We start from the raw sequence: 22,694 nt of genomic DNA, 5'->3' as shown, positions 1-22,694 counted from the left end.
AGCTTGGGACTGGTTCACTAGCACATCAACACTACCTTGGGGTCACTTGGTTAGTATACCAAGGCCTGTCCTGGGCTAGGGTCCTATCTGAGCTGTCTGCTTGCTTCTGAGGCCCAACTCCTCACAGAGCTGAATGGTGGCAAGCTTGGGTATCATATTTCAGGTTACACAAAATGGCTTTTAAAAATGGTATGTTCCTACCCAAGTTCTTTGTCTCTGCCTGAAATTTATGATTTTCTAAGACTTTTTAATCCTGTCTTTTCTGCCATTTAAAGTATCAACTACTCTTTCCAGCTTAGCTATTTCAGTGGGGAAATTTGAGAACAGTAAGTTTCAATTATTTGTTTATGTCCTTAAAAAAAAAAAAAACTTTATGCGATGGGGAGAGCAGCTCCAAGTATTTGGGAATAGAAGCCTGAGAGTCTCAGAGAAACAGAAGCCCAGCAGGGCCCCTCCAGGACAGGGAGGTCACTCCCAGCCACTTTTAGCCATGGAGAAGCCAGAGAAAAGCAAACTCAGGCGGAAAAAGAAATCAGCCTTTTCTCTTATTACACAAGGAATGTGTGTGATGTGTTAAAATCAGAGAAATGACATGTGTCCCTTACTCAGTGTAATAATGTCTAGAAACACTGTCATCTTGCTTCATTCAGAATTCTTATATACATTTGTGTTAACACAGGTTTATGTGTAGTCTGAGTGGGTTCTTTTCCCTTTCCATTAACTTATAAATAGCAATGTACATTATTTGTATATGTATGTGGATGCACACATGTATTATGACACATGTGTCATGGCATGTTTGTGAAGGTCAGGTAATAACCCTAGGGAGTCTGTTCTCTCCATCCATCTCATGGGTTCTGAGGATTGAACTCTGGGTCATCAGGCTTGGCAGCAGGCACCCTTACCTGCTGAGCCAACTCAAGAGTACCCTACAAGTATCATTTTAATGCCTACTTACTAGTTAAAAATAATGTGTTGTAGTTTGCATACTAAGGCACCAGCTGTTAGTCATCTAGGTTCTCATTTTTCCTTCCTTCTCTTCCTCCTCCTTCTTTTTCTATAACAGCAAACTTTTTCTTTCTGGCAGCCTTTTAAAAACAATATTTTGAGCTGGGTGTTGTAGCATACCTGTAATCACATGAAGTAAATGAAAATCCCACATGTATAAGATGGGTGGGTGGACACCTGGGATGGGAAAGTGACTTTGGACTTCAAACAAATGAAACCATATTATGAGCAGGTGATTTTTCAGAATGAGAAGTAAAGAACAGTATTGTGGGAGTGGGAAGGATATTTCAGTCAATCAAGTGCTTGTTGAACAAGCATGAGGACCAGAGTCTGATCTCCAGAACCCATGTAAACAGAACCCATGTAAACAGCAGGGTGTGATGAACTGAGTTTATAATCCCAGCACTGGGGAGGTGGAAACAGGAGGGTCCCTGAGGCTCACTGGCTGACCAGCCTCATCTGTGAGCCTCAGGCTCCAAAAAGAGGACAGAACCTGAGGAAAATACTAGACGTTTGCTTTTGAAATGTTAGATGTACTGAAGAAAGTAAACACCCTCTGTGTACCATACAGCAGAAGGGGAGTCTTAGGGTGGCAATAGCCTGGCTTCAGAGGTGGATGCTGAGCTTCACAGACAGGGCTGGAAGTTCCTGAGCCTGTAGGAACTTGTAACCACCTAGTTCTTATCACAGAATAAAACTTGGCATTTACATTAACAGTAAAGGAAATGAAATTAACATTGTTTATAATCTTGACCACTGTAAATTATCACCAGCTTCAGGTTTATAGTCTATTGAAACACTCAATTAATATGAAAACATTTATAAAATATTTTCCTTTTATGTATTTAGGGATGTGATTTTATTTAATACCAGAGTGAAAGAATATTGAGACCTGAGCTGGGTGGTGGTGGTGTACGCCTTTAATCTCAGCCCTCAGGAGGCAGAGCCAAGTGGATCTCTGTGAGTTTGAGGCCAGCCTGGTCTATAGAGCGAGATCCAGGACAGGCACCAAAGCTACACTGTCTAAAAAAAAGAAAAAGAAAGAAAGAAAGAAAGAAAAGAAAAGAATATTGAGACCTAATGTGAGTTAGAGGATGCACTCAGTGTCTCTCCTGCAATGCTGTCATGAATTGGGTCAGTCACACTCGATACTCAGGGCTAAGTCAACTTGGAGTGAATCCTAATGTAAGAATGTATTAATTTAATCATTTAGATAGTGGTGACTGAGCATGCAAATCCCAGCAAACACCACAGATCCCTCAAGTAGCAAGGCTTTTGTCTTGCCTTCCTGAAACTTAGTCATGGAAAGGGGAGTTGGAAGCAGGGAGTGAGTACCCTGCAACAAGCATGGACAGCACTCTGCGCTAGGGAGGGTGTTACGGGGACTCGAGCCAATGTGGCTAATGGTGTGCTGGGTGCTATAAGCTAATGCATGAAGCCGAGGAGGAAAACCTTTCTGGCCAGAAGAAGACCAAAAGACCGTGTGGGTCTTACATCTGCAAAGTAGAGGATGGGGCAAAATGGCAGGAAAGGCTGGGAACCGGATACTTCAGTTGTTTGCACATGTGGGTCTCCTCTTTCCTGGTCCCATGTCACTCCTGTAGTAATTTATTTGAGAATTCCATACATGTATACAATGTAATATGATCATATTCATCCCTGTTTTCTCCTCTCCTCCCTGCCACCATTCCCCCTAACACACCTCTTTCCCATTTTCCTGTCTTCCTTTTTCTTTATTTGTTCAGTTAGCACTGGGGGAAGGGCATCATCCACTGGAGAATGACAAACCCTGTTAAAGAATGATTCTCCCTCCCCAGGAGCTATCAGCTGCCAACTGTTCCTCAGTTAGGGGTGGGGCTATGGACTCTCCCTTAGGAAGGTATCTCATGATGTTTTCTGTAATTTCTGGGAAGCTGCATTGTCCATTCGTGCATGGTACCTCCATTTGAACTTTTTTTTTAAATCATATTTTGAAATTATCTTGCCTACTAGTAGGTTTTCCTAAGGATTTCTCACAATCCTTACTTTTGGTTAACCCATTCCTTACTTCATCCCCCTGCTTCTATCCAGCTTAACACTTTAATCCCTGTACCGCTCCTTCTTCCTCTGTATCGCATGTAGTTAGAGTTTTCCTGCCTGGCCCACAGTCAGGACAAATCTCTCACCCACTAGGCCCATAGATGCTCAGAACCAACAAAGTAAACACACAGAAACTTACATTGTTTACAAACTGTATGGCTGTGGCAGGCTTCTTGTTATCTACTTCTTCTATCTTAAATTAACCCATTTCGATTAATCTATACTTTGCCACGTGGCTTGTGGCTTACTGGTGTCTTTACATGTTGCTTGTCATGGCGGCTGCTGGCAGTGTCTCTCCGCCCCAGCCTTCCACCTCCCAGAATTCTCTTCTCTCTTGTCCCGCCTATACTTCCTGCCTGGCCACTGGCCAAACAGCATTTTATTTATACAGAGCCATATCCACAGCAATCGCATATATTCTGCTATCCCTCCCAGTCACCATGTCCTCTTCATTGTTGTTTTCCCGTTCTGGCTTTCCTCTTTGAAATCGCTGTTTCTCTTTCATTCTGTTATCACACACGCATTGCTCACACTCTGCTGGGAGACAAAGACCTGTAGCATTAGAACTGCCAACATTTCCTCAGGGAGAAAAAGTGCCAAGCGCATTGATTCATTTCAGTTGGATATGAAGGAAAATGAAACATCAAACATTGGTAGAATATTTCTCAGAATGGTCCTGTAACCACTTGAAGTTGAATGTTTACTGTTTGTAAAGAAGACAGCAGTGGTGTGAGTGATGGAGCAGCCCCCTGAGTGTCTTCATCTTTGGGGCTGCTGTGTCTTGAGTAGTTTCTTAGCAAAGTCAGCCGGACGTTAGGAATCCACAGGCTGTCAGACTTGTCAGTTCCCAGCTTCCCAGGGATGTCATATAACTTAGTCTACAGGTATCCACTTTCCTAAAGCTGCTGGACTTATCTGTCCCCTATGTCCCAGAGTGTCATATCCGTGAGTCCTCAGCTTCCCAGGGCTGTCACAGACATACATCCCCCACTTCCCAGTGCTGTACCAGTGAACAGTCACTTCCCGACCTGTGGCTGTGTCAGGGAACTTTTTCTATGGTTAGGGGAACCCACTGTGCACCTCCTGAACATTAAATACACCTTGCTATGGACTGTCCTCTAAGTTTCCAACTATAATGGTGTTGAGGGAGCCCCCCAGGGTCCACAGTGGTCAATGCAGTTTTCCTACGAATATGAAAAAGTAACTTGCTTTTTGCTCTCATTCTTTTGTAAATTTACTGTAGCTTTCTGTAGTCACATGGATATATCCACAATTCAGAAAAGGCTGTTAAAATGATAACCCCCTTTCTACTTTTTCAGCTTGTCAGGTTACATTTTCTTCATACTTCAATTACCAATAACAGAAACCACTTAAAACACAGTCACAAAAGCAGGTGTGAGAATCCAGATATCCTCTACTAGGTCAAACATCAAAGAGATCTATAAAGACTTAATTTAATGGAGCCAGGAGATAGCTCAGGAACTAGCATGTGTGAGGCTCTTAATTCTGACCCCAGCAGGCCCACAACCAGAATAATCTAATATATATCTCAATTAATGCCACTACAGAATCCTCTTTTGCTTTGGAAGGTATTTTTATATAAATGCATTATTTATGTTAGATTTTATTGTTTTCAATAAGCTGTATCACTGAGGAATAAGAGTTTTTCTTCCCCACAACCATTAACTGCCTGGCAGCTCCTCAAGAAGGGAGCAGACCTTATAAGCCCCTTCCCACCCACGACAGAATGTTATAGGTAAAGATGAAATTATCTATATATATATAAGTGTGTGTGTGTGTGTGTGTGTGTGTGTGTGTGTGTGTGTGTGTCACCATGTAAGTGTAGAGACTGGAGAACAACTTGAGGGAATCAGTTCTCTCCTTCTACTATTTAAGTGGATTGAACTCAGGTTGTCAGGCTTGCCAGCAGACACCTTTACTGACTGATCCCCCTTACAGGTCCCAGGTAGCAATTCCTGATGGATGTGCTCTACTTCCTATAGCAGCTGCAACTGTGATACACTGTGGCTAAATGAACAAAGGCCCTATGACACTTTCTAAATGTTGATTGGAATCTGATATAGTGTACTCTCTTCCTTTAACTAACACACACACACACACACACACACACACACACACACACACACACAAACCCACTCATCAGTGTTTCAATGCACGGTGTCTTCAAAGGCTTTCTTTCAGGCTTGCTAAGATCAAAAGTACCTATTTTGAGATTTTCATTCATCTTTAACTGTCAAACTTCTTTGAATTTGACATTTATTGAACTTGGCAGTTAAAGAAGGTATTTGAGAAATGTGCATCTCCTTTTGCTGGCCTATGGATGTCTGATTGAATAAGTAACGCTTGTCACATGTAAACATCCTCCGTTCCTCAGTGGTGCTGAACTAACCAGATTCAGACAGATAGCATTGGTGGTTCCACATAAGATAAAGAGTCCACGGTGTCCCTGCCAGCTTCTGGATCTCAGTCTCTTGGCTTCCTGAGAAGCATGGAGGATGACCGCCCCACATACCTTCACTTACAGGCTGGAGTGTCCATTTTCACACTGCTGATGATGTCATGATAACGTGATAAACGTTTAGCATCTTAAGGAAAAGTTGCAAAGTGCTTTGTACTGGATTGGTTTCTTTTGCCTAACTTTAACAGCAGTACTAGAAAATAAAATAGTTAACTATAGTTTTCAGAGCTTGTGGTGTTTTTCTTGGTGCCTGGTATATAATCAAGGCTCAGTAATTCTCAGAACCTTTGGTTATTTACATAATTTTAATCCATGTATTTTAAAAGAAAGGTTGATACAATGATTTTAGATGACTGTGGAAAAATACCTGTAAGTTATTATGTTCTGAATTAAATGTTATTAAATTGTAAATAATTAAAATATGTTAAGGTACATAGAGAAGGAGGGCAGTTAGAAAATGGTCCATTGGAGGTGTGTACGGCACATGGGACAGATAATCTCGTTGCAGAAGCCAATTCAGAAAGCACAGATTTATTTTATTTTTTGTTAATTATATTCTTTTAATATTGGAATCCAACTTTTAAAATATTTTTATGTGCATTGATTTTTGCCTGAATTCATGACAGTGTGAGGGTGTCAGATCCCCTAGAACTGGAATTACAGACAGTTGTGAGCTGCCTTATGGGTGCTGGGAATTGAACCTGGTTCCTCGGGAAGAGCAGCCAGTGGTCTTAACTGCTGAGCCATCTCTCCTGCCCCCGAAAGTACAGATTTAGTAAGGCAGGGAGCACGGAGTTTGGTGAGCTGTCAAAATACTTCAAGAAGAGAAGGGGTGGACAGACAGACAGGGCACTTGTTTCATTTGCACCCATCCCTCATCACTTGTCTTAAATCCTGCCCCCAATCTCAGCACTCGTCGGACTGAGGCAGGAGGCTTGTAGTGAGTTAAGAGACTGGCCTGGGCTATATTCTCTCTCTCTCTCTCTCTCTCTCTCTCTCTCTCTCTCTCTCTCTCTCTCTCTCACACACACACACACACACACACACACACACACACACACACACACACGGGGGCTGTTCTATCAAATGCAGTTGTCAATCCCCTAGCACTCTGCCTCTAAGCCCAGCTGCCACCTCTATGCCTCAACAGCTGCACCAGAGATATTCAGCATTTCCAGTAGAGTCACCAAGGTGAAGAAGGAACCCCATTCAAAAAAATCATTCTCAGACCTTTTCCACATACAGGTCTGGATCCACCCAGATGCTGCATCTTTGTAAGTATCAGCGTGTTTGCACCAGAGGAACTAAGCATATCTGTGCTTGTGTGCAGTTAATATTGACTTGGATTCAGGCAAAGCTTGTGGTGTTTTTCTTGGTGCCTGGTATATAATCAAGGCTCAGTAAGCATTTTTTCTTTTTCCTGCTCACTCCCAATCTTCACTGTATTGCTGGTTTTATAAAACTTTATTTTTCTTTGTTCTCTGCTAAAGGAAAGATTTAAGGAAGCTGAGGACATCTACCAGGCTGGAATAAAGAACTGTCCAGACAGCTCAGATTTACACAACAACTACGCTGTTTTCTTAGTTGACTCTGGTGAGTGAGCCGCACTCTACTGAGATCCCTCTTCTCTCTCACACTGGTGTCAGTCATCAGCTGTGCAGGTGGCTTACACTTTTGCACCCATGCACTGTAGGGCTGCCATTTTTCTAGATCTTCTAATTTCAGCTAGGCATCCTGTCTGTAAGAAAACTCCCAGAGTGGGAAGTAGCTTTGTCTTTCTTTCCACCATATCCCCAGGGCTGTGCCTCAGTGCTGCCAAAATCTGCCTCAGGAGAGAACCTGCCTCCAAACCTGCTTCCAGCAAATGGTGGCTGCTATCTATAACTGACTTTGTCAAGCCTTTGGAATTTTTTCCTTGATGTACATTCCAGAAATGCATTCTAGCAATTGACACAGTAGCCTCCTGTGACAGGTGAAACTGGGCACAGATTCTATTTCCTTTGTGATTTGTACAGAGCCCCATACACCTTGTGTAGTGAATCCTCAAAAGTAATGTGATGACTCTTGGCTTTATATAAAAGTGCCTCTCTGTACTATTGGCTCAGCGACTGTCGGCCCTGCAGGAGAATTCAGTCTGGTTATTATTTTTCAATATTAAGTGCTTGAAAGGATTTTCATTTTCTAGAATGTGTGAAGCTTTGCTATTTAATAGAATATAAACTTATGTTTGGATCATCTAGGGAAAGCAAGCTGCTTTTGCATATAAATTGCTGTGTGGTGCCCCCTGCTGGATCATTAGACACATGGTAACACATCATTAAAGCAGGAAGAAGAGCACCTGGTCACCTGCCTGAACTAAAGCTTGTCCTTGCAATTCAACAACAGTCCCACATGAGCCTCTGAAGAGAACCCTGTCAAATCACTGATGGCCCCCTGACATGGTCCTAGATAAACCTGTATTCAAAGAGAGTGTAGTGGGGAGACAGTGTGGACCTGTGGGTCCAGTCTGTGACACTTTAGGCTGCTCTGAAATTCGGTCACTTATTTAGTTTCTAGGAAGCTTCTCTGGGGGCCCTTCTCAAATCAGGGGACCAGATTCTCCCTCTGGCTCTGGTCCTTACTTGCCCTAGGATCATTATCCAGCCCCTTTGGTCTTTGCACTTCAGTGTCTACATCTGTAAAGAGATAATTTTGTTCTGGTGGTTTTAAAAAGTACCTCTTAAATCCCAAGAGGCAGCTAAATAGGATCCTAAACAACTGCAGAGGCCATATGAGCAGAGGGGTTTTAATATACACACTGGGCAAATACAAGGTGACATAACTACTGTGTTTAAAGTCGCATTAAATGCATACCATGAGGCCAGCATGACGGCTCGGTAGGTAAGAGTACTTGCCTCTAAGCCTGATTCCTGGGACCTATGTGGTGGAAGGAGAGAAACTGATCTCACTCTGACCTTCCTGTGCACACATGCACACAAGAGTATATGCAACACACACACACACACACACACACACACACACACACACCATTCGATAAAATGTGTGATTTACAGGTTTCCGAATGAGCACTGTCACACTCCTTTATCCTGCAAATTGAGACAGACCTTTAGAAATTACTGAGACCTGTGTTCTGTCTGCAGTACCTGTACTATCTTGTGTGTAATGATGAGCAACAGTGTCTAGATACATAACCACAGCCAGTTGTGGTGGCTCATGTCTGTCATCATAGCACTTGACTGAAGCTGTGGGATTTCCATGAGTTCAAGGCCAGCCTGAGCTAAAGAGTAAGACTGTCTTGAACAAACAAAAAATCACTGCCAACATGTTATTAATTTCTTAGGAAGTGTTGGTGAATAGTGACGGGTCAAGATTAGGCAGTGGCAATCGTGAGAGGCCAAAAATCAAGCTGATCACAAACTGCATACCTGATGCTATGATGCTGTCATGCTGAGAAAAAATGGTATGCTTCAGAAGGGAGACTAGTAGCCATGCCTCTCATCCCTGTGGTCTGTTCTTTTCCTACCCCATCATACTATAGGCTTACCAGAGAAGGCCGTGGCTCACTACCAGCAGGCCATCCAGCTCAGCCCAAGCCATCACGTGGCTGTGGTGAATCTGGGCCGACTCTACAGGTCCTTGGGAGAAAACAGCATGGCAGAAGAGTGGTACAAACGGTACAGTCCCTTCTCTTCGCTTTCTCAGCCTGGAGCCATCATCAGTTCCTCACAGACTCCTTAGTTACTGGGACAGACAGCCTTTCAGAACAGGAGCACATGTTGCCAGTTCAGGTGACAGCAACTTGCTTCCAGAATAGCACGACAGTATAGTCATGTGTTCATAGAAAATTCCCCACTGGTGAGGCCACAATGCTCAGTCAGGGGTGGGATGAAGTGACCATTTCAATACTAGAAACTGTGTAAGGCTGCTACTTTGTTGGAACCTGAGCAAGTCAGTCATCATGACTGGTACAGACTCTTGAGACCCAGTTGCCGGGTTGGTGGGTAACTGGAGGCATTCACTCGGGATACAGGATGACCTTGATCTCTAAACAGACTAAGTTCAAATGGGTATCTAACTGGACAGTCCTCCCACTGCCTAAGTGCAGACCTTTGGAAATGTGCCACCAGAGGAAGCACCTGTCTGCCTTTCTACCTGCAGTGCCCTGAAGGTCGCCCGCACGGCTGAGGTCCTGTCACCTTTGGGAGCACTCTATTACAACACTGGCCGACACAAAGAGGCTTTGGAAGTATACCAGGAAGCTGTCTCACTCCAGCCTTCCCAGAGGGATCTCCGCCTGGCACTGGTGAGTAGAGAGGAGATAAAGTGATACTAGGTGTAAGTGCAGCTTGCAAACAGAGCTGACACCACTGAGCCTCTGAACTGAAAGGAAAACACTGTGCAAGGGCTGTTGTGTGACTTGTCAGGTGACCCCCGGGGCAACCTGTCACACAAGGCCAAGACACAGATGCTGTTGAAGCTCCTTGTTTCCAAATAACTTCAAATTTCCCAGCGCAAGCTACAAGGCAGCTTTGGGCACTGGCAGAGGACTTGCCTAGTATGCCCAGGACCTAGGTTCTATCACCAGCACCAAACCAAACAAAAACTGCCTGGAATACTTGACCCAGATGCACTAGTTTTGGGCATGTTGATGCATTTGTTTGTGTGTGAGTGTGAATAGACTGGTGTGTGCGAGAAAATGTTTAGGTGCGTCTGCATGCTCTAGTATGTGGCATATTTTTGCTGGCGTGATAGTTTGTGGTATATACCACCTGCTTTGTCTGTAACTTATTCCTACGTGATTCCCATAAGTCAAGATGTTGTCTCATATAACTGCAGGGTGGTGATCAAACTCAGGGCAGTTAACACCTCCAAGATTTTAATTTAAGTGTTTTGAATTTCATGCTTCCTTCTTAAATCAGATTTGTCATTTTCTTACATCATTGTGTACTGTAAGGATGGTAGGGAACAACATCCTGGCGTGTTTTGTCAACTTTTTTAAGAGTCACAAGCTGTCTGATGAGTGTCTATGGCACTCACATCAATGGCACCCAAATACATGCAGGTATCTACTACAGCCAAATGCTGAACTCTGCTGTGGCATTCAGCTTTTTTTCTAAAATGCTTTGTGTTGGGTGTTGGGTTGTTTTGTACATACCTCTCTGCAGATGTTGCTTCATCTGCTAAGGAGTGACCAGGTGTCTTCTAAGCTTGGTGCCCTGTGGTTTTTCAGGCACAGGTTTTAGCAGTGATGGGTCAGACCAAAGAAGCTGAAAAGATGACCAGTCACATAGTGTCTGAGGAACCCAGATGCCTGGAATGCTACCGCCTCCTATCGGCAATCTACAGCAAGCAGGAGCACCATGGGAAGGTTAGGAAGCTCTCTGTCTTTCAAGCTCTCAGCCACCAAAGCAAGTGGGAATGCCAAGATGAGGTAGAAAAGGGCTCTTAGAGCCATGTGGGGTTTACATAGAAAAATAGCATACACCAAAAGATCCTCCAGCTCTATGTTCACAATGCCATGAAGTCTTGAGAGCATTGGTCTGCACATTCTATCCACTGGGAGCTTTTCTGAGACACCCTCTTACTTCCTGACACATCTTGAAACAGCATATCCTTGGCTCCTCCTTGATTTTCAGATACTTCATCTCATCATTACAATTTGTTTCTAGGTAATGCCCCTGCATGTCCAGCCCCTGCATGCCCAGGCCCTGAATGCCCAGCCCCTGTATGTCCAGAACCTGCATGCCCAGCTCCTGTATGTCCAGCCCCTGCATGCCCAGCCCCTGCATGTCCAGTCCCTGCATGTCCAGTCCCTGCATGTCCAGCCCCTGCATGTGCAGCCTCTGCATGCCCAGCCCCTGCATGTCCAGCTCCTGCATGTCCAGCTCCTGCATGTCCAGCCCCTGCATGTCTAGTCCCTGTATGTCTAGCCCCTGCATGCCCAGCCCCTGCATGCCCAGTCCCTATCCAGCCCCTGCATGCCCAGCCCCTGTATGTTCAGCCCCTGCATGTCCAGCCCCTGCATGTCCAGCTGTGGTATTGTGTTCCCAAAAATATTGTGCAGGCTAATAAACTTATCTGGGGTCAGAGAACAGGACAGCCACAATATTAAACATGAGGATAGGCAGTGGTAGCACACGCCTTTAATCCTAGCATTTCAGAGACAGAAGTACCTCTGGATCTCTGAGTTCAAGGCCACATTAGAAACAGCCAGGCATGGTGACACATGCCTTTAATCCCAGAAATCCAGCCTTTAATCCCAGGAAGTGACGGCAGAAAGTAGAAAGATATTTAAGAGGTGAAGACCAGAAACTAGAAGCATTTAGCTAGTTAAGCATTTGGCTGGTTAAGCATTCAGGCAACACAGTTCAGCTGAGATACGTGTGGATAAGGACTCAGAAGCTTCCAGTCTGAGGAAATAAGACCAGCTGCAAAACTGGCAAGCTGAGGTAGCTGTGGCCTGTTCTGTCTCTCTTATCTTCAACATTTACCCCAATAACTGGCCTCAGGTTTGTTCTTATTAATAAGACCTGTTAAGATTCCTGTTACACCCAGCCCCTGCATGTCCAGCCACTACATGTCTAACTCCTTTATGTCCAGCCCCTGCATGCCCAGTCCCTATATGACCAGTCCCTGCATGTCTAGCCCTTCCATGCCCAGCTCCTTTATGTTCAGCACCTGCATGCCCTCTGGCTCTCCAAGTTCTAATGTTTGATGCAATCTTCAAGACATCCCTGGAGGCAGAACTGTGACTCTTTATCTGTATGTTGAAAAATCACATAACCATTAAATTCATTAACCTACTCAAGAAAATATTTATTAAATGCCTACAAAGTGTCAGACACTATGATAGACTCTAGGCATAGAGAGGATGGAAAAAGAATGCTGCTCTGGCCTAACGAAGCTTATTTAGAGAAAGAAACAGACACTGATCAAGAAATCATAAGACAAATGTGATTGGTGAGATCAGAAAGAGGGACACCAAGCATCCCATTGAGAATCAGCACCTGGCTAGTTGAGGTCAGGTCTCCACTTGGCAAGATGTGAGGGGAGGGTCAAGAGAGGAAGAGGTCAGCGAGCAAAATGGGCTGGTGACAGCAGAAACAGGCATGTTCTAAGGCACAAAGGGTGGGGAAGGGGGCAGAGCACACAGTTCAAGATGCAAACATGACTAGACCCACACACACCTAGGGAAAGGCACCGGTTTTATTCCTGATCTAGGATAAACTTTGGAGTTTTAACAAAAAGGCAGAATTGTACTTCTAAGCAATGTCTGTGCTTAAAGGTGGGGCAGGAACCAGGGGCCAGCAGTCTAGACAGACATGTTTGCAGGGCAAACCCTACTGCAACTGTGTAACCTTCTTGTAAAGTGATCAATATGTTTGATTTTTGCTCAACTATAAATAGGGAACCTGAGGCACAGGGATTGATCTTTCTGGGGCCATTCATTCCCAATGAGAAAATGGGAGTGTAGAAAGTATGTTTTGTTTGTCATGGGTCACACTAGCAGATGGCCATGAACCGAGGTGTAATGTCACTCTAAGTTAGGGTTCCTACATTTCCCCCCTGCTGCAGGCGCTCGAGGCCATAGACAGGGCTCTTCAGCTGAAGCCCAAGGACCCAAAAGTCATATCTGAACTTTTCTTCACAAAAGGAAACCAGCTGAGAGAGCAGAACCTTCTGGACAAAGCTTTTGAGGTAAGACGAGCCAAACTGCCATTAAATTTACAGGTTTATATTTTTGCTTGTGACCCTAGCCTTTAACACCTGCGATATCCCTCCAGATTTAAATGAATACTGCAGCTAATAAGGGAGTCTGGGCAGTAAACTCTCATCACCGGCGGTTTGCAGAGTGAAAGTTCTGGTTACTGACAGTGCTATGGGCTCCTTTTCTTTAAGCCTCTGGTTTTTGATGACTCACTCACACAACACCTCTGAAGTATCTCTTCAAGTTTCATGGTTAGAAAACATTCAAAGCATTTCATATTCTAGAATTCTGAAGAGCCACCGACACTGTCTGTTTTGTCTGCAAGAACCTCTATCACAGCTAGACGGGAGCCCAAGGAGCTTTGGGCACTTATGTGTCTGTGACACCTGCCATCACCTCTAGATTTCCTTATTCCAAGGGCTTGGTCTTTATATAGGATCATGCAATCTTCCCCAGGAAGCCCCTCTATACCATCTATTCTTCCAGTGACTTTTCTTCTGAAACTTAGTAAGTATCATGTCAGGGATGGGGATGGCCTGATAGGTCAGTGGGTCATGTACCTATGTGCATGCATACACACACACACACACACACACACACACACACACACACACACACACACACACACGTGCGCGTGCGCTTAAAACCATTTCTGTGTTAGCAGGATGTGGTGATATATCTGGAGGCAGAGACAATAGGATCATAAGTTCAAGGCCAGTGAGTTCCAGGGCAACAAGGCTATAATGAGAGACTTGGTCTCAAAAAAACAAAAGAAAAAAAATGTAAACATTCATCATTAAGGTTATCAGTCATTGCCCCTGAGCAGCTAAAATTACAGGAGTGTGCCACCACATTTTTGCTTTGAAGAGCTTCCAAAAGGTAGAAGAAAAAACGGGTGTCGTGATCCCTATAAAACAATGTAAGCATACTGCATTACATTGTTAGCAACAAGTTAGAGGTTGAAGGGGGTGGGCCATGGTTGAGCAGATAGAAGAGCACCTCAGGTTCTCTGATTTTCATTAATTAATTAATTTATTTATTTACTTATTTGTTTGTTTGTATATTGAGTGCTGGGGATGGAGCCCAGGGCCTCACACAGGCTGAGCTTGTGCTCTGCACTGAACTACCCTCCTTGGATTCTGAAATCCTGACAGCAGTATTCCTTATCAGCTCATTTATGGATGAGTAAGGCCATCATGCACAGCTTTCTTGCAGAACCAGAGAAACAAGCTGTTCCAGAAATCCCTGGCTCCCCAGTGGTGTGCTATATATGTGCTGTCATAGAAGCCCCTGAGGCCCTTCAGTACCATCAACTCTAAAAACAATAACAGACTAAACTTGCAAGCTGCTAAGTGGCTGTTAGAGATCAGGGTCCCCATGTAGGCTGGGGTTTGTACAATTCTGTGGCACCTTAGATGCATCTCATGTGTTAACATGAAGCTTTCCTTCTTTGCTCAGAGCTATGAGGCTGCTGTGACCCTGGATCCTGACCAGGCACAGGCGTGGATGAACATGGGTGGCATCCGGCACATCCAGGTAGGAGTGGCACTCACTGTGTTCTCATCCTACCCTGGCTTAGAAGCCACTGTTCATTTTCTGTTTGAAAACACTTGAATACTTAAAACATAGGCATTTTGAAAGTAAAATTCAGAAGAGCTATGTTTTTTGAATCTTGAATATTATAGACCTGTTTAAATGTTTATAAACTTAATTCCATTATACTGCTGATCATAAGGAAAATCACATGTGTGGAAAGAAGGGTTACTGGACAGCGGCTGAGGTCTGTGTGCACTGACCCTGTGAAGCTGGGCAACTCCTCAGCATTACCAGACTGTTAATTTAAATATGCTTTACTGTTTCCTAGTTTTCATTATGTGTGATTGTGAGATATGAGTGTGATGCCCTCAGAGGCCAGCAGAGGGTGATGGTGGGCCCCCAGAGCTGGAGTTATGGGACTTAGTAAGATGCCCAGCATGGGTGCTAAGACCTGAATGTGGGTCCTCTGTGAGAGCAGTGTGCACTCTTCACTGCTGAGGCATTTCTCCTGCCCCTTTATTTTCCACATTGAAAACATTTTTTTATTCCCTAACCTCTTAATGGAAAACATGTTTGTCTGCTTTGGTCCCCACCCCCTAACGTTAACTTTGGGTGAGTCTTTCTGCCAAGAATGATCGAAAGTGACCCTGGGTGGGTGGCGTTGTTTATAGCCAATAAAGTCAAAGATGTGTTGTGATTCATTCATGCATGTACTCATGCTGTCATGTGGACAGATGAAGAGCACATGCAAAGGTCTGAGCTGGTATGTGTGGAAAATGGTAAGCAGGCATCATGACTGGTCAGAGAAGGTAAAAGGAGATGGTGGATGCTGAGGCCCGAGAGTGAGGCCTAAAAGCAATTCCTGGAGCTTGGGTTTTTGTGCCAAGTAAGCTGGGTCCTTGAAGGGCTTTTCCCAGAGATACCAGGGTATGATTTGTGGGCTAACTTGCCCTCAGGCTTCTATCAGACCCTGCAGAGATGAAGGATAGTTTAGTGATGAGAATTTCCAAGAGCACTGCCAGTGTTTTCTGCCCACTGGCACCTGAGCACTCTTAGAAAGACAGCAGAGTGAGGGGCTCGTGGCTACTCGGATAACAGAACAACGTTTACCTTGTTGTGGGGACTCTAAGCGGTTATTGCTTAGTCACAGACCTACACTCTGGTCTGAGCAGTGCTATGGGAGGTTTAACAACATCTGTCAAACAGAGTGGACTTTCTTAAGAATAATGCATTATTTTAAATATTTAATAGTTGTTTTTTAGAGTACTGTATAACTTTCCCAGATGGAATATAACAAAAATTAAAGTTCAGTTGTTAATTTGAAGTAGAAAGAATATACCCAAGAGCATTCCAAAGGAAAAATGGTATAATTATTATGTATCTGAACTCAAGGCTGTATGTTCACAGGACAGAGCTCTGGAGATTGATGAAATATCTACTGAGTATATTGTTTTCAGATGTAATTGACATTCATTAAAATGATCAGCCTTTGTCACTGCAGACATCATGGATTAGCCTGAGAAATAGGAAACTTCCATACTCATAGTTTAACAAGTCTGTGGGTAAATTAGAATAATGTGTGTAATGGGCACACAGCTTGGCTGTGGTCATTCTAACGCCACCGTAATAGTCCAGGATTGCCACTGTAGGCATGCAGGAACAATCCTGAACTTTCTGTGTCTTTCGCAAGGAGTGTTCATCACAATGTCACCCATGATGGCCCTGGCTCTTGCCCTGTGCCTGGGGAGTATAGGCCTCCAAGGCTTATGGAGGTGAAGAGGTGAAATAAGGCTTTGCAAGGAGGTGGCATAGGAAATGAGAAAAACCCTGAAGGTTGTGGCTGTCCTAGGAAGGAAGGACACAATCACACAATGTGTCTAAGGTCAGTGCTGTGACCCGAAGTGCCTCAGATGTAGACAGTCATCTAACTGCAAAATTCACTTCACCTCTCACATTTTGGCCCTTACATGTGGCCTGCAGTAATTGTACAGGATATTTTTAGTGTGCCTGCAGTTTGACAGGTAGGCCATTCCATGAGGTCAGTTATAGAATCCTCTATGGTATCTTGTCTGTTCAGAAAGTGTCAAGACTTCGAACATTTTGCATTTTGGGGTGAGGGATGCTCACTGTCTATTATGTTCCCTGAAATTTTACACAAGATGAAGTAAGAAGATGGGCTAGAATTTCAAGCTCTAATAGGATTTCATCATCCAAGCCATGTTTCTTTTTTTATTAAGAATTTTTTTAACTCACTTTATATACCAACCACAAATCCCCCTCTCACCCCTCCTCCTGCTTCTTCCCCCCAACCCACCCTCTATCCCCCTCCTCTCATGAGGAGTCAGCAAAGCCTGGTGAATTCAGTTGAGACAGGTCCAAGGCCCTCTCCCTGCATCCAGGCTGTGCAAGGTGTCCCACCATAGGTAATTGGTTCCAAAAAACCAGCTCATATACCAGGGATAGATCCTGATCTCACTGGATCTTAAACAGACCAAGCTACACAACTGCCTCGATTGTGCAGAGGGCCTAGTCCAGTCCCATGCAGGTTCCACAGCTGTTGGTCTAAAGTTCATGAGTTCCTGCTAGCCAAGCCATATTTCAAAGTTGTCTTGGCATGGCTTCATGATGGCCATCCATGCTTTGCAGAATATGTTGTCTAGTAGAACTCTCTGGCATGAGCATGTTCTGTATCTTCACTCTCAAGCAGCAGTGCCTGGCCATGCAACTGGGCACAGGAAATGTGTCTGGTATGACTGATGGATGGATTCTAGTCTTAATTAATGAAAATTCACTTCTAGAAATCATATTGTTATAGTTCCTATATACCATAGACAGAATTGTTGACCTAAGGGATATAATTTTAAAAAAATAAACAGGGTTTACAGTTTAATCAAGAATAGAGCAATTTGAAGGAGAGAGGGCACACTATATTTTGTGCAAAAAACAGAAACCCAGTGATCTGAAATAACACCAAGGTTAAGGATGAGGCCTAGATTCAGGGTAGCCTCCAAGGACAGCTTGAGGGTTGCATGTGGAGTATCTTGCAATGTCTTGGACCCATAAGTGTACAGGCACCCAGATGTACACTGGGCTTATCAGAAACCAGAGACTTGGAAGAGGATGCTGGAGGTAACAGAAATGAGGCAGAACTGGGCTCCTTGCCCCAAGTAAGTTTGGCCTTTTTCATCAACATTAATTGTCAGATATAACTACACAAGCCAGTGCTAGATGCTCAGTGGACAATTCCTTCTTTTTTTTTCCCCCCAGCATTTCCACACCCTCTTACACCAACTGTACACATAAACACCATAGAACTAGACAGTGTGTCATAGAGACTGAACAGTTTACCCAGTGATGGGGGTAACTCTAGCATTCTGTTGTGGTCCAACTGTGTCAGGGAACATCTAAGCTCTTGACACACACAAAGACACGTAGGAAGATACCTAAACCTTGGTAAGCATTAGCTACTAGCTTGGAGAGGTGTTAATTTGAATTGTGATAGAAATTTAGAACATCTCCGGTGTCCACCCACATGGGAGCTGCAGCTGAAGATAATGTAAAATCAAATTGTTGTTTTAGAATGGGAAGAAATCAGGCAGCTTCCTGGGGAAGGTGTAAACATCTATGCCTCAGATAGGGCAGACCAAGGGAAGAGTCTTGTTTAAGTTCAGCTTGGTAAGTCAGTGAGTTTCTTTTTAACTCACAGGAGTGTGTGTGATTTCCTGAAAGCCTGTCTCAACTGTGTCTCCAGAGCTGCCTGCCCAACTTCCATGAGTCTTAGCCACCTGAGTCCCTTCTTCAACTTCTAGCAACTGTTTACTGCTTATGTAACCTCAGAGAGGGGACTCAGGAGTCCCGCCAGTCTCATGAGCTTCCTGGGCCTTGGGGGCACAGGAAACAGACAACAAAAGCTCTGTAGCAGCCTGAGTCTTAGGGCTCTGTAGAGGTCAGGTCTTCAAGGCTCACCAGAGGTGGAAGATGATGCATTAGGCCGTAGAGAAGTAAACAGGAAAAGCTACTAGCTATGACCAATGTCAGTGATCATCTGGGCCCAAGCACACATGTTATTAAACAGTGTTGGCAGAAGTGGAAGCCGGTATGCTCAGCAGGTCAGAGGTCACATCCCTTCTCCCCTCCTGCCGCAAGTCTCTGGCTGGTGCTTTTCACCACATACCCTGGCCAGGAGATAAACCTGAGTCCATCTTTAAATTTCTTTTTTAAGATTTAATTGCTTTGTGTGTATGAGTTTTTACCTGTATGTATGTATGAGTGCCATGTATGAAGTGCTCACAGAGGTCAGAAGAGAGTGTTTGATCCCTTGGAGGTATAGATGGTTGTAAGCCATCATGTGTGTGCTGTGAATGGCACCAACCCCCAGGGTCTTCTAAAAGAACAAGTGTTCTTAACCATAGGGCCATATCTCCAGCCCCGGGTCCATCTTTTATCAAGTTTTGCATTTTTAAAACTGGCATTAGGTATAGTCTGCTTATGTGTTCCAGTTGAAAATTAGAGCAAACTAAAGATAAAATGGATATCTGTTTAATTATTGCTCTCCTTCATCTCTACTCACACCCCAAGCTTATTTGCTTACAAAGAACAGCAGCCCCGTGCTAACCTCCTGAGAACACTACAAAAGTCTCTTTCTCTGTAGTAAGAAAGCTGAAATCTGTGTTTCTGCCATTGAACCTTATGTTGTAGCTATCTGCTTCCACGTTCTCCAGCTGGTCTGGTTCTTAAAACAAATGGATTCCCCTAAAGCACCCCAAGAGATAAGGATAACAATATCCACAGATAAGGTTTCCTTAGGGGAACTTGTAGTTAGAGTTCTTCCTGCCTGGCCCACAGTCAGGACAAATCTCTCTCACCGTCCAAGCCCATAAATGCTCAGACCCAACCAAGTAAACACACAGAAACTTATATTGTTTACAAACTGTATGGCCGTGGCAGGCTTCTTGTTATCTAGTTCTTCTATCTTAAATTAACCCATTTTTATTAATCTATACTTTGCCACTTGGTTCGTGGCTTACCTGTACCTTTACATCTTCATTGTCATGGCGGTGGCTGGCAGCGTCTCTTTTGCCCCAGCCTTCCACCTCCCAGAATTCTCTTCTCTCTTGTCCCACGTATACTTCCTGCCTGGCCACTGGCCAATCAGAATTTTATTTATACAGAGTGATATCCACAGCAGGAACTTAACTGGCAGTCAGAGGAAGGGGGTCTTCTTCCATCCTCAGAGGGTTGTGCTGAGCAATCTTTCTCTTTTTCTACACCCACCCCCTCAGGGAAGCTATGTGTCTGCAAGGGCCTATTACGAGAGAGCCCTGAAGCTGGTTCCAGACAGCAAGCTGCTGAAGGAAAATCTAGCCAAGCTGGATCGCCTGGAGAGAAGGTTACAAGAAGTCCGAGAAAGGGATCAATCATAGCTCCGAGGACACATGGGACTCAGCAGGCTGGAAGAGGACAGAGTGGGGGTGGTCTTGCTCATACACAGCAGGCTCTGCCAGCCAGGCAGTCCCCTCCTGGTGGCACAGCCAGACAGCTGATGAGTTGTTTCCATGAAGGGACAAAGAGCCAAGGCTAGCAGGCCACCTGCAGGGAAAGGAAGTAGCCTGTTACAGGTTCCTTCTGTGTTACTCCCTGGTCCCAGGATACAGACACTGAACTCCATTCTTACTGTAGCCCAGAAACACAGAAGCTTGAAGTTATGTAGAGGAGGCAGCTGTTCATAAGGAACGATGTGTCCTCTGAAGTCAGCTCTTGGGGAAGTCTACTTGTGGAAGTTTAATTCATTCTCAAGAATCCAGAATGGGTGGTGAAGAGCATTGGTAGAGTCTTGTGTGAGTCATGGGAACAGGGCACTTGGTTGCTGGGCTTGGTCTAATAACTCCCAAGAGTATCACTAAGGACCTTTAGAGAAGTACATTAAATTCCACTCTGATATATGCTTTTCCAGTGCCTAAAACATGAGGGGATCTTCTAGAATTGTATGTTGGTATCTTTGTTTCTACAGGAAAAATCTTCCTGAGCAGTAAAAAAAAGAGCTGAGCATCCTTGATTCTTTACGAAAATGTTTGAATTGTATTCCAGGTTGTACTAGAGTTGTTTCTCCATGCTGAAACTTCTCGGTGCATTAACCAGGAGACTATCACCCTGAGATACACTGCTCAGGTGGGGAGCGGCAGGGTGCACTCTGCATGGAAGTGTTAAAGGGTCAGTCCAAAGAAGTGTTCTCCTTTATTCTCGTAAGGTCAAGACATTGTGAGATTTATTATTTTTGAAACATTGAGGAACTTTACATTGTGTTACAGAATTCCTCACAGATTGAGTTGAGGGAAGAAGGCTCTATTTATTGACTTTTGAGGTTTAGTAGGAATTCTGTACTTAAAAGAAAAGTGACCAAAAGCAGACCATCTGCTTAGTAAGTTTGCAGACTCCATGGAGAATGCTCTAAAACTCTCGGGTAAAGTCTAAATTCATAATTTTTTAAAAATATATTTATATTTAAAAATGAGGAAGGCAAAGTTGAAATCATAATTTGACATTATTTTAGTGTTATTTATTATATAACTTATAAAATATTTAATATATATAACCACATGTCTTGTTTTTTTTTTCTCCATACATAGTCATTTTGATAGCAGCTCTCAAAACCAATCATATGAAAACTGCAAAATAAGAAAGCTTTAACAGCCTCCCCAAATAATACTGCTTATTTGCCACTTAAAGCTAGTGGAATTAGGGGTCAGCTCAGTGTCTGGGTAGTCAGTGAAGGAGCTGGAGTACTTGCTTCTAACTGGTACTTATCAATGGAAACAGACACACAGGAAGTGGAGGTCCTGATGCTGAGCCAGTTGTCCAACACACATGACAGCCAGAAAGCAAAGCGTCTCACCTGCACAACCAGAGGGAAAGACCCCTGCTTCTTGCAACCCAGCATCAGGATGCAGTGCCTCTGTATGCTATTTTTCTGACAGTTAAGTTGAAATAAATGGTTGAGAACTTATTTGAAAAGACATGATGAAGCCAGGCGGTGGTGGTGCATGCCTTTAATCTTACCACTTTGGAGGCAGAGGCAGGCTGATCTCAATGAGTTCAAGGCCAGCCTGGTCTACAGAGTGAGTTCCAGGACAGCCAGGGCTACACAGAGACCCCCAACTCCCGAAAAGGACATTTGACCCAGTGCACACCTGCTTTTATGGGCCACTGTTTATCACTGTCACCTGATGTATGTAATTGTCTGTCAGTGTTACATATCAAATTGATCCAGAATCTTATTTTCGAGTTGGGGATTTAGCTCAGTGGTAGAGCACTTGCCTGGCAAGCACAAGGCCCTGGGTTCGATCCTCAGCTCCAACAACAACAACAACAAAAAAATCTTATTTTATTCCATCTAAGACATCTTTAGTACCAAGGTAAAAACTATCTACTATAGTGTTTATTATAAAGTAATTCCAAGCCCCTAATTTGGAAAGCAGGGGTCCTTGATCACATCTTAGTACCACTTTGTAGAACAGTATTGGTGCATTAAAAACTAATGGGACAGATTGAATTTCAAAGTTTGACATAATTCTGCCTTATGTAAAGTGCTACAGAAGGTCTCCATGTAAGCTTGTTGGAATAATTAAAAAGGTAATTACAACATAAACGTTTCTAAGGAGATAAGGCCACATGGTGTCTAAGAGACTGCTGCATGGGACCTCTCCTTTCTCATTTGTCTGCCCACTCTGACATCTCTCTGAGCAGTAAAAATAAGCACTGTTTAAAAAGAGAAACAAAGTCAGCTTGCTTTTTGGCTCGGATGTTGAATGAGCCAATGAGATAGTTTCCATGGTAGATATGTTGCCTGGGAGAAAATCAATTACAAAGTGCGTTTTCAAAGTTGTT

At 43.9% G+C, this 22,694-nt stretch overlaps 1 protein-coding gene and 1 non-coding gene across 2 annotated transcripts in view; both read left to right on the top strand.

The window, feature by feature from the left end:
• Window positions 1-21,879, top strand: part of Tmtc1 (transmembrane O-mannosyltransferase targeting cadherins 1) — a 220,369-nt gene extending 198,490 nt beyond the window's left edge. The window contains 7 exon segments of the mRNA XM_036181071.1: window positions 7,057-7,159; window positions 9,105-9,240; window positions 9,725-9,869; window positions 10,797-10,934; window positions 13,142-13,264; window positions 14,733-14,810; window positions 20,093-21,879. Of these exon segments, the coding sequence (XP_036036964.1) occupies window positions 7,057-7,159; window positions 9,105-9,240; window positions 9,725-9,869; window positions 10,797-10,934; window positions 13,142-13,264; window positions 14,733-14,810; window positions 20,093-20,233 (864 nt within the window). The 3' untranslated portion in view covers window positions 20,234-21,879.
• Window positions 21,880-22,091: 212 nt separating this feature from the next.
• Window positions 22,092-22,166, top strand: Trnaa-ggc. Its single transcript has one exon. It is a non-coding gene; the product is annotated as a tRNA-Ala (tRNA).
• The last annotated feature ends 528 nt before the right edge of the window (window positions 22,167-22,694 follow it).

The sequence above is a fragment of the Onychomys torridus genome, chromosome 3, assembly GCF_903995425.1.
Source record: "Onychomys torridus chromosome 3, mOncTor1.1, whole genome shotgun sequence".
NCBI classification, from domain to species: Eukaryota; Metazoa; Chordata; class Mammalia; order Rodentia; family Cricetidae; genus Onychomys; species Onychomys torridus.
Note: the sequence above shows the minus strand (reverse complement) of the source record. Positions and strands in the feature narration are given on the sequence as shown.